The 12,479-nt window shown below is 32.3% G+C and overlaps 1 protein-coding gene across 1 annotated transcript; it reads right to left on the reverse strand.

Moving 5' to 3' along the window:
* Positions 1-2,506: 2,506 nt before the first annotated feature.
* On the reverse strand, positions 2,507-5,524 carry LOC147564343 (elongation factor). Its single transcript, XM_086645098.1, has 2 exons — positions 5,297-5,524; positions 2,507-2,820 (listed from the first exon to the last, which is right to left on the reverse strand). Exons 1-2 carry the CDS (start codon positions 5,376-5,378, stop codon positions 2,627-2,629), a joined length of 276 nt encoding a protein of 91 aa, XP_086501224.1. The 5' UTR covers positions 5,379-5,524; the 3' UTR covers positions 2,507-2,626.
* Between the last annotated feature and the right edge of the window lie 6,955 nt (positions 5,525-12,479).

A 12,479-nucleotide genomic window follows, 5' to 3' on the forward strand; every position in this document is an offset into this window, starting at 1 on the left:
TATTGCTTTTCTCTTTTATCACTCACTTGATTCCTTATCATAAAGAAGTTTCAATGTTTCTTGGGTTTCTTTGCTTTTTTTAATATCTTTTGAGTGGTATGACAGAAATCATACCTAGAAAGACTGAAAGTTAGGGCATTTATAATGCTACCCTTTGGGAAATAAGGGTTAGTTAGTAAGACAATAAGACCCACATTGTACTTTAAGCAATTGGTAGGTCTTTCCTTTTTTTTTTTGTTCAAATGGTAGGCCTTTCCTTGATAGTGGACTTTGAACCATTATCTAATTGTACAAAGAATTTAAATTACCTAATTCAATCAATATCACTGTTGTGATTTGCCTTGCCTTTGTCTCATGTTACTTGGAGGGTTTTGTAGAATGATAGTTTTCATTTGTTTGTTGGTTGAGAATTGTAAAATTCCTATGGAGTTTATGAAAGTAATCTCTTGTATAAATTAAAGAATCTTTTCAGATATTCAATAAATATGACGATGATGTGAATTCAAATTTAGCTTTATTTGGTACTCAGAGTATGATTGGTTACCTTTGTTTAGCGTTTAATATAACTACAAATATTTACACTCTATTTTAAAAGGGCGTTCATATAGCTAAGTAGAAATTGTTTCATATCATGTCAGCTAAATTAACAATACAATGTATAAATGTAAAGATAAGAAGAAATTTTCGAGTACCTACTAGAGTTGATGTTTAAAACTGCAACCCCTTTGCACCTTATTTACGAAAGATCTAGAAAACTAGTTCGTATAAGCACTTAAATAATCGCTAGAATGCATTAACCAAATTTAGAATATATCCGACGATCCTTCAAATACCAATAAGAGCCAACAGCTATATTACCAATTATTTATTAGAGGCTACAACTTATCAAATCTTGCAAAGTTTAAGAAATTTGTGTAGATGGAAAGAGAAATAGTAAAACCTAGATCTTTGATCTCCTAAAGTTGAAGGCTTTGTTTCTAGTAGTGTTGGGATTTAAATCTATAGGCACCTCCGAAATTGCCAAAATGCCAAGGCACGAGGCTGATCTTGCTATATGGCATAGAATAGAAGGTGGTGACCTTTGGGCCTGGGAGCCCTAATACACGAACCTATCACAATTACTAAAGGCCATCTTCATCTTCTTTCATCATGCACAACCCAACTTTCTAATCTTAAACCCCCAATAAACAGAAACCCCTAAAATTGATAGGGATTCTATTTGCCAAATATTGTATATAGGAATTCCATTTTCCACTTTTATCGTATGTGCATACTATAAGATATTCATTACGTATAATGACTTTATACGAATGACTTTATATGAGTGACTATATATGCAAAGTCATATCAAAGGTGTACATTTTTTTTTATCAAAAGTATACTTTAACTTTAAGTTTGTAGGTGTGAAATATTTTTGGTCTTTTCATAAAATAATTTCTTGAAGTTTAAGTTCTGAGATCAAAAACCCTTTGTAGAAAAATGAGATGGAGACGTATTTTTCACTTCCAGTTTCAGAAGTAGTAAAAGAGATGAACACATTTTATTTTCCACTTCTCGTTTAAGTAAAGTAAGAAAATAGGATGTGACATATTTTCGTACAAAATTTGGTAGAGAAGGGGACCCAACAGAAGAATTCAACCAATAATAATTCTTCTACTCTTTGAAAATCTAAAACTAAAGGCAAACACAAAGAATAGAACAAAGGTGAGCTTCTTCAATGATGCTTGGTGGCACCTAATCCTTCACAAATCATGTTACCTACAAAAATATCCTAAAATGAGGAAGGTGGTAAGATTTGAAGAGTTTTTCTTCCCATTGAAGTGACTATTTCATATATTAGAATTGGTGAGCAACCTTAGTTAGAGTGATCGGATTCGAGACACAAGTACTACATTACCTTAGGTGCACAACCCCGCAACTAATCCATCTTCTCAAGATGATGCTATGCCCGACCAATATTCTGGTCGGGGTACTTGACCTGTTCAGAAGTGTTTGACTTTCTTTCACTCGATCATGCCCTTCCAAGTACTCCGGAAGGGATTCGGTAAATCCCGACATTGCATCATTTTTGTTTTCAGAATAGATGAGGCCAAAAAAACTATTTGTTGTTTCTATGCAATTGTACAATCAATCATCCTTGATATAACATTCAAGGGCAAGGCAAAAACCAAATGAAGGCAAATAAGCACTCAAAAACTAGACAAATAAGAGAATAAGAGCAACAATAATAATTTTAGAGGTGCTTTATTTTTTCTTGCCTGAAATTAAAGGGCATCTCAAAAACGCCTCTTTTACATCATCACTCTTCTACTTCATTACTTCATCTCTCTATAATTATAGAAGCAAAGAGGGGAGAGAGAGAGAGAATGAGAGGTGTTATGCCTCAAACAGCATAACCCCCTTATTCCAACCATCCATCCATACATACATATACTGATATACATACATAATCTAAACTAGTACATTATATGTACACATACATATATATATATATATATATATATATATATATATATATATATATAAAACACAAGTGGTAAAATCTTTCCTCATCCTCCTCTTATTTGTAGTGCATTTTTAGAGAGAGAGAAAAGAACTTAGAGATGCAATAAGTTTGTCTCTCTCTCTAAGTAGAAAGAGAAGTGTTGTTGTTGTTGTTTGTGGACAAAACATGGACTCTCCAAAAGGGTTTTAACTTGCGTTTGGTAGGTGTATTAGACATCAATTCTGACTCTGATCTTCTAAGCATTTCCCACATCACTTGAATATCTTCATATTCACAACTTTGAACATCATTGTGTAGCTTTAATAATCCTCCACCTGTTTCACCCACCAAACACAAAAAAGTTTGTCATCATCCCATATAAACATCATCATCAAATTTTGGTATTTAAATTTCAAATGGTCTACAATATGACTTAATATGATTATGTTAATGATACAAAGTAGATGCTGCAAAATACGATTTATAGTATATTTCTAACCCTTAGAAGGTTTGAAAAATAGAATCAAGGTGAGTAGATAGGGGCAAGATTGGCTCAAATTGGGGTAAGGGCCGATTACCGATCCCTACTTGTTAGAGTCATGTAAACTCAGACCAAACTTTTGTCGAACATCGACTAAATTGTCACACATTACAAGTAATTTAGAGGGTTTAGCATGAGACTGGCTCATGATTTCCCAGTTCCAAACAAATTTACTAGTCTAGCAGATGTTTCTGCAGCACTCAGAGCATTGACTTATCCACCACCACTTGGTATAGTGTTGGCCATCCACTGGCCACTCTGCATCCTAGAGGCCACATGTTCGATACGCATGGAAGTGGAAATCTATGATTTATTGAACTAGGGGTATAAATAAGCTAGAGGTAGAAATAAATGGGCTTTCAGACCCCAAAGGATGACCTTAAACGTCTTTATATGACCCAAAAAATCTTTACGATGGTAATTATACTACTTATCTAATTCATGATGTGATATACTTTTGCTACATCTATGCCATGTAATTAGGGCATGACTCTTCAATCTATATTAAAAATAAAATAAGAAAAACATTGACTTGTTGTTATCCAGTACTTCCAACCATACAAAATAGAACTAAAAATGAAACGTGGACAAGCAAATTCCATATATACAATGACATATCATTATGGAGCTAAGAACAAGAAACATGGGCATTTATTTATCATAAATGTTTATTTGTATGTTTGATTTTTGTAATGACACAAATCATCCATACTAAGATAACCCAACTATAAACCACAAATTCTCAATCTCTAAACCTTAACTTCTCTTGTTTAAAGGATTGTCAATTACTCTATACTATAGTTGTGTATTATTGTGTTAAAATCTCAAAAGACCTATCGAACGAATAAGTGACCTAGACAAGAAAATAAATATGCCAGTACCTTCTAGAAAATTTCTCTAATAAAATGTAGATCAAATGAGGGACTCCTGATCCTAACAAGTAATGCTAGTAGTAGGTTCACGCATATATCGAGCAACAATTCAGTATGCTCATATATACCGTGTGTACTAGCCCAATCTCGCTCGTTAATGAAAAGATTTAGCCAAGGTACACAAAAACAACATTGGAGGTCTTGTCTCGAACCGATATATAATCAATCAAGACCAACAAATGAAATAAGTTGTATAAATCGACCGACTAAATGTATTACTATAATTTAATACATCAACTTGGACCTCCTTTTATAAAAAGGGGAAAGGTGAGAATGTTTATTTTCTAAAGCAAAAGATGAAAAAAGAATAGTGGACCTAATTAGCACAATCGAAAAGGGTGGGGACAATTGATTTAATGGTTATAAATGTATTAGCATAAAATTTAGTGTGATCATAATTCATACCCATTCATCATGCATATGGATTGTTGGGACCCCATCAATATATAAGAATCAAGTTCTAGTATTATCATCATCCATCATACCAATAACTTTTGCCCTAATTAAAGATCATAAAAGTATTTGAGTAAAGAAAATAGATAGAATATATTCTTTTCTTTTTCTTTCCTTTCTTTGAAGGAAAAGAAAATTAATTATCTTTTTTAATTTGAAGATTAAAAAAAAGTTGAAAGAAAATAACTAGGGCTAACGTGCGCTAATTCAGACTTCAAAGTGATTAACAAGTTAGAACTAATGGAAGAAACTAAGAAAACCGAGTTTCGAATTTTAGAGGAAGAGGTAATTGATGCTAATGACTATGAGGGTTGCTAATTCGTAGTTCTGCCAAAAAGGATTTTTGATCCAAAACCAACCTAAATTAGCTAATTAACACAAACAACAAGTCTACATAACCCGCCTACGAGATAAACCCTTGTTTCTCTCAAGGAAGATTCAAGCTGGAGTCCAAAGAATCAATCAGATTGAGTACACTTTTTCTAACAAATGAGTCTGACAAAAAATAAAAAAAAATCTGACTCCATCCAATTCAGACAGAAAGACAGTCGGTTAGAACTCCTCTAATATTGACCATATGCGCATGTTAGCTCATTTCACCAAAACGAAAGTTAAACACATGCGCATGTTAGAACCAGGAGAGAATACGAAGAAAATGATTAAATCATCTAACACCGACCACATGCGCATGTTAGAACCCACAAAAAATTACACCAAATTACACAGGTAAAACCTTAACCACGTGCGCATTTTAGAACCAAACAGACAAACCAGAGGAAAAGAAGAAAAGACCAATAATTAACCAGAGGCGCATGTTAGCTACTACTACTTCACCCAAAAAAAAAAACAGAGTAAAATTACTGAAGAAGAAGAAGAAATACTAACCGTTTTTACGAGATTTAACACGAGAAGCAACAGCAAACCAAATTCTTCTAACAGGAAAAACCATCTTCTGCCATAAATCCATTATTCTATCTCTTACTCTTCTCACACTTCTAACCCTAATTTTCCCCCACCTCCTCCTCTTTATCAATCCGAATCGGATCGTCAACTTTCTAACCTCAGCCAGACTTGAATCTTCAATTCACTTTCTAGACACGAGATCACAGATAGAATTGGTACAGCTAGCTAGCTAGCTACTACTAGATCTGAATGAAAATCCAAATCTTCAATTTCCGTTTCAAATACAGAAAGAAACTAAATAGAGAGAGAAAAGAAAAAAGAGTTTTGAAATCAGAAACAGATAAAAATAAAAATATCTCTGACTTGTAAAACGACAAATTCAATGGAAAACACTTCTTAACACGTTTCGTTAGTTCTTGCGCCAGGCGTCTACTCTCTCTCTCTTTATCTCTCTAAAAATTCTCTCTCTCTCTCTAGAATTCTGTGAAACACGTACTGTCCAAACACTCCCACCACAAATTCTCTTAATTTAACAGACACGTGACGGTTTTAGATCTTATTTTTAGATTTTTTTTTTGACACCAAACGAATCAGCATATAACTTTGTGATATCCTCCTCTTCCTCTCTCACTCTCTCTTCTTCTTCTTCTTCTTCTTTATATCTTCTAGTCTTATTGGAGGGAGGACGTCGATTCACTTTATGAAGGTGACACGCGGTTTAGTTTTTGTGGACTACCATGTCTGAAGATTTGACTTTATTAGTACACGTGTTTATTTTAAATAAATGAAACCCATTATATAGAATACTTTTTTTTCTGAAATAATCTTTATTTGATTTATTAATATTAGGTGATGGATTTGTCTCATCCCACATACTTGTTATGTATGTTTGCTTCTTTAACTTATCTAGTCGTCTTTTAATTTACTTGCATTAGAGAATTTGAAGTTTTCAAACGGTTCTTATTTGTTTCTACGGGGGATGTGTTTTAAGTCCAAAATCGCATGATCAATGAGTCTAGAGACCAAAGATAATCTGAAATAGAAAATAAATCCACTCAAAGTAAATTACATGTCTATCCTAAGTTAAAAAAATAACCTAAAATAATATATACCATAATATTTAGAGATTCATTAAATGATTTCCACAAAAACAAACTTTCCTTCCGGAAAAATAGTTGCCTTTACCGTTTAGCAGAATACTTTCTTTTATATTTCTATTAGAATTGGGCAAAAGCAAACCGAAGAGAGAGAGGGAGCATCGTCACTTTCTAATATATGAATTAGGTTTTGATTTCGTTCATCATCGACGCCCAAATTAAACCGAGTGAAAAAGGTGAAAGCATCGAGTGGGAGAGAGAGAGAATCGATTGATGGTTTCATTCATCATCTACAGTAGTGAAGAGTAAGAAAAAACAAACGTTAAAATAAAATGTTAAAAATGTTGTTAGACTCGATAAGATTCTACCAGCATAAAATTTTATTAGAATCAACCTATTGTAACAAATTCATATCAGATGGTAACAGAATCAAGAAAATGCTAGTAAAATACTGAAAATGTAACAAAAACAATTTCACATAATATATTTTAATTACTAAAAAGTATTTGTTAACCTATTGTAACAAATTCATAAGATGCTAGCAAAATATTCTTGCTTTTTAAGCTACTGTATTCAAATTTATTCAACCGATGCTAATAGAATGTAAAAGTTGCTATTAGAATCAATAAGATGCTAGCTAAATAGTATTTGCGTTTTAAACTACTTTATCAAATTCATTCATCAGATGCTAGTAGAATGTAAAATATGCTAGTAGAATCAGTAAGATGCTAGCAAAATAGTTTGCTTTTTAACCTCACAAAAGAATTTGTAGATGTTTAATTGGATCGAGGTAGAGATAAAAAGCAAATCACAAATTCATACTTTCTTGAAGTTCAAAGAACATAGAGTTACAGAGAGAGAAAAGCGTTTTTGGGAGAGAGCATCTCGTTTTAGGTAAATATTGGTTGAATCGGTAGGTTAATTTAGACAAATATCAGTTTTGGAAATAATATATTTTCTTGAATTCAAAGAACATATAGTTACAGAAAGAGAAACTCGTGTTTGGGAGAGAGAGAACTAGTTTTAGGTAAATATCCATTGATTTGGTAGGTTACTTTAGAAAAATATAAGTTTTGGAAATAAAGATTAACATTAAATATCCACCATAAATATTCTTTCATAAAATTACTAAAAAGTATTTGTTAACCTATTGTAACAAATTCATAAGATGCTAGCAAAATATTCTTGCTTTTTAAACTACTGTATTCAAATTTATTCAACCGATGCTAATAGAATGTAAAAATTGTTATTAGAATCAATAAGATGCTAGCTAAATAGTATTTGTTTTTTTAAACTACTTTGTCCAATTCATTCATCAGATGCTAGTAGAATGTAAAATATGCTAGTAGAATCAGTAAGATGCTAGCAAAATAGTTTGCTTTTTAACCTCACAAAAGAATTTGTAGATGTTTAATTGGATCGAGGTAGAGATAAAAAAACAAATCACAAATTCATACTTTCTTGAAGTTCAAAGAACATAGAGTTACAGAGAGAGAAAAGCGTTTTTGGGAGAGAGCATCTCGTTTTAGGTAAACATTCATTGAATTGGTAGGTTAATTTAGACAAATATCAGTTTTGAAAATGATATATTTTCTTGAATTCAAAGAACATATAGTTACAGAAAGAGAAACTCGTGTTTGGGAGAGAGAAACTAGTTTTAGGTAAATATTCATTGATTTGGTAGGTTACTTTAGAAAAATAGGATTTTTGAGTTTAAAGTCCAAAAATAGGAGGGGTAATTAGTCATATATCCACTCCTAAATCAATAAATAAAATAAAACCAAAATAAACCGAAAATGTAAAATAATTCCAAAAATTCACTATTTGGTGGGCCCATGCATCAATCTTTTAATTTTCTCTCAATTTAGCCCTTTTATAAATATTTTTTAACCATTGATAAACCAAAGGTTTATAATGGTTGAGTTAATACAATTATTCTTTCCATAAATTTTATGAAAGAATATTTATGGTGAATATTTAATGTTAATCTTTAATTCCAAAACTTATATTTTTCTAACGGGGGATGTGTTTTAAGTCCAAAATCGCATGATCAATGAGTCTAGAGACCAAAGATAATCTGAAATAGAAAATAAATCCACTCAAAGTAAATTACATGTCTATCCTCTCATTCTCTTTTACTGCCTAACCTATCCTAAGTTAAAAAAATAACCTAAAATAATATATACCATAATATTTAGAGATTCATTAAATGATTTCCTCAAAAACAAACTTTCCTTCCGGAAAAATAGTTGCCTTTACCGTTTAGCAGAATACTTTCTTTTATATTTCTATTAGAATTGGGCAAAAGCAAACCGAAGAGAGAGAGGGAGCATCGTCACTTTCTAATATATGAATTAGGTTTTGATTTCGTTCATCATCGACGCCCAAATTAAACCGAGTGAAAAAGGTGAAAGCATCGAGTGGGAGAGAGAGAGAATCGATTGATGGTTTCATTCATCATCTACAGTAGTGAAGAGTAAGAAAAAACAAACGTTAAAATAAAATGTTAAAAATGTTGTTAGACTCGATAAGATTCTACCAGCATAAAATTTTATTAGAATCAACCTATTGTAACAAATTCATATCAGATGGTAACAGAATCAAGAAAATGCTAGTAAAATACTGAAAATGTAACAAAAACAATTTCACATAATATATTTTAATTACTAAAAAGTATTTGTTAACCTATTGTAACAAATTCATAAGATGCTAGCAAAATATTCTTGCTTTTTAAGCTACTGTATTCAAATTTATTCAACCGATGATAATAGAATGTAAAAGTTTCTATTAGAATCAATAAGATGCTAGCTAAATAGTATTTGCGTTTTAAACTACTTTATCAAATTCGTTCATCAGATGCTAGTAGAATGTAAAATATGCTAGTAGAATCAGTAAGATGCTAGCAAAATAGTTTGCATTTTAACCTCACAAAAGAATTTGTAGATGTTTAATTGGATCGAGGTAGAGATAAAAAACAAATCACAAATTCAACCGATGCTAATAGAGATAAAAAAACAAATCACAAATTCATACTTTCTTGAAGTTCAAAGAACATAGAGTTACAGAGAGAGAAAAGCGTTTTTGGGAGAGGGCATCTCGTTTTAGGTAAACATTCATTGAATTGGTAGGTTAATTTAGACAAATATCAGTTTTGAAAATGATATATTTTCTTGAATTCAAAGAACATATAGTTACAGAAAGAGAAACTCGTGTTTGGGAGAGAGAAACTAGTTTTAGGTAAATATCTATTGATTTGGTAGGTTACTTTAGAAAAATATAAGTTTTGGAATTAAAGATTAACATTAAATATTCACCATAAATATTCTTTCATAAAATTTATGGAAAGAATAATTGTATTAACTCAACCATTATAAACCTTTGGTTTACCAATGGTTAAAAAATATTTATAAAAGGGCAAAATTGAGAGAAAATTAAAAGATTGATGCATGGGCCCACCAAATAGTGAATTTTTGGAATTATTTTACATTTTCGGTTTATTTTGGTTTTATTTTATTTATTGATTTAGGAGTGGATATATGACTAATTACCCCTCCTATTTTTGGACCTTAAACTTAAAAATCCTTGTTTCTAATGATCGAGAGATATGATTTCTTTCAATTCAGTGCATCGATGACTCTTTCATTTCAGTGCATCGATGACTTTAGAGATGTTTTTGTTTATTGCCCATTGTAATCCCTCAATGGCTGCTTTGGCTTTTCTTTCGTCTAGTGAGCGAACTCTAACCACTTTGAGCTTTTTCCTGCAATGCAGTTGTCGGAGTTGTCAACAAACGAGACACCGAAATTTATCTTTATGTAATCTGTCGGCAATTTCTGCCATTAGGTTTGGATTTGTGTATAGCCATTTGTGTAGGTTTGCGACTTTAAAGGACTTGAACGAAAGCCAAAATATGCTGGATAATACTTGGGATATTTAATCTTTGCCTATGGAGCACCATTTCTCATCGATGTTTTCATACAAACCATAGTGTGATTGGGATGATGAGTGATGGTTTGGTTCTTTTGGATCATCGTTGTGCGGCGAAGAATTAATCGCGGAGAACCACTCAACAAATGATGTATTTGGCAGTGTCGGATATCTAATTGTGTATGATAAAGCAAACATAACTCAATGAACTACATGACCATGGTAAAGAAATGTGATTTATTTTATTTTTCGTGATTACACAACGGACAATGATAGTCCTCCTGTGTTATGTATGCTGCTAGGATAGATTTGAAGTGAACTATATTTTGTCTAAATTTCCACATGAATAGCTTTACCTTCGAGTGTGATTTTTTGTCCCATATTTTCTTTTACAAGTTATCGTTACCTTGATCAATTGATTGAGTCTGACTGATGTATTTCTATATAGATGATAAGTTGTATTCTCCTGGTAAAGTTTCTGCCCATCGAGCTTTCTCCGTTCCTCCTCTGATTGGAATAGTTAGAATGCTATTAACCACTTCTGAAGAAAACAGTTGGGTTATAAGTTGCAAATTCCACTGGTTGTGATTTTCTATTAATTGACTCACCCATTATACCTATGTTCGCTACTTGGTTGTCCTAGATTGTTAAATCCTGGAAACCATTGATGGTCTCATATGTTTATTGATTTCTTGTCTCCTAGTTCCCATTGAATAAGTGTTGCCACAATGGAAATATGTTTGGTCAAACTTTTCCACACGCATGAGCAATTGTTCGTGAGCTTGGTTGAATTATTTGTTGCTGAAGTATTTTGTTTTGAGAACCTGGTTGTTGAGCCGATTTGTTTATTCCATTAGTCTCCAGATTTATGTTGTTTGATTATCTGGAGTGATATCTCAGAAGCCTAGTCCACATTTATGTTTAGCTTTTGTGATAGCGCTCCACGCTTTGAGAAAGAATCCCTTGGTGTGTTTTTTCCACCAGAAATTCCTCTGTTGGGTTGTTATGGCTTGTTTTGTCTTTCTTTTTTTGTAGATAAAAGCATGCAATCTAGTAACGAGGGGCAACGGTGATGGAGGTTCGAATTAACTCTCCTCTTCCTGCCTGGGATAGTAACTTACTTTTCCATATAGTAAGTTTTGTGTGCAATTTATCGACTAACGACTGAAAGCTTTTACTTTTGATTTGTTACAGAGTAATTTCTTGACAAGGTACTTGGCATCTTCTTTCATGCGAGCCACTTTCATTAGTCTAGTTACCATTTTACACTATTTCGGATGTGCATTGTTGCTGAAAAATATGTCTGACTTCTTGAAATTGATAATATGTGCTGACAGCTTGTTAAATCTGGTCAAGTTGTCTAATAATTTATGCACTGATGGGAGATCCATTTTGACAAATATGAGAGAGTCGTTCGCAAATAATAAATGTGTAATTATGGGAGATTGCATTGAGTTCTTAAATCCTTGAATGTGGCTCATGTGTTGCGCTTTCAAGTAATCTACTTAGACCTTCCATGCAAATAATAAATAAAAATGGAGAAATAAGATCCTCCTGGCGTAGTCGTCATGTTGGTGTGTGACTTTTCGTGAGTTTCCCATTGATAAGGATTGTGTGGATAGCCGAGGCGATGCATTGAGAAATTAGGTGAATAAAATCCGATGAAAACCCCAGATTGTTCATTATGTTAGTCAACAAATTCCATTCAATTTTGTCAAAAGCTTCTGACATGTGTAGGTTGAGGCCCATATATTTTCGCTTCCCTTTGTTAATGCTCATGGAATGCGCAATCTCGTGTACTATGATCCCTATATATCATTAATAATTACATAAATGGAATAAACTCGATAAATGCAATCATTAAAGACATATTAGTAACTAGAGGTCATAAATAAATCTTTAAGGTCATTTTAGAGGCATGGAAGTTTATTAATATCTTTATTTTATTTATATCTTTTAACATACGTCAATAAAGGATTGATTTCACTTCTATTGTGAATTGAATCTGTGATTTCCAAATTTTAGAGTAGAAGTACAACTTATCTGCCAAATTTACTTTTGCTAAACAATAATTGGTTCTCTAAAAGTGGTCGATAATAACAATTTATCAGTGACCCTTCTCCGGCATGAACAGAGGATGA

This window comes from Eschscholzia californica, unplaced genomic scaffold (assembly GCF_041429995.1).
Source record: "Eschscholzia californica isolate CP2 unplaced genomic scaffold, dmEscCali1.0.p SCAF_1, whole genome shotgun sequence".
Lineage (NCBI taxonomy): Eukaryota > Viridiplantae > Streptophyta > Magnoliopsida > Ranunculales > Papaveraceae > Eschscholzia > Eschscholzia californica.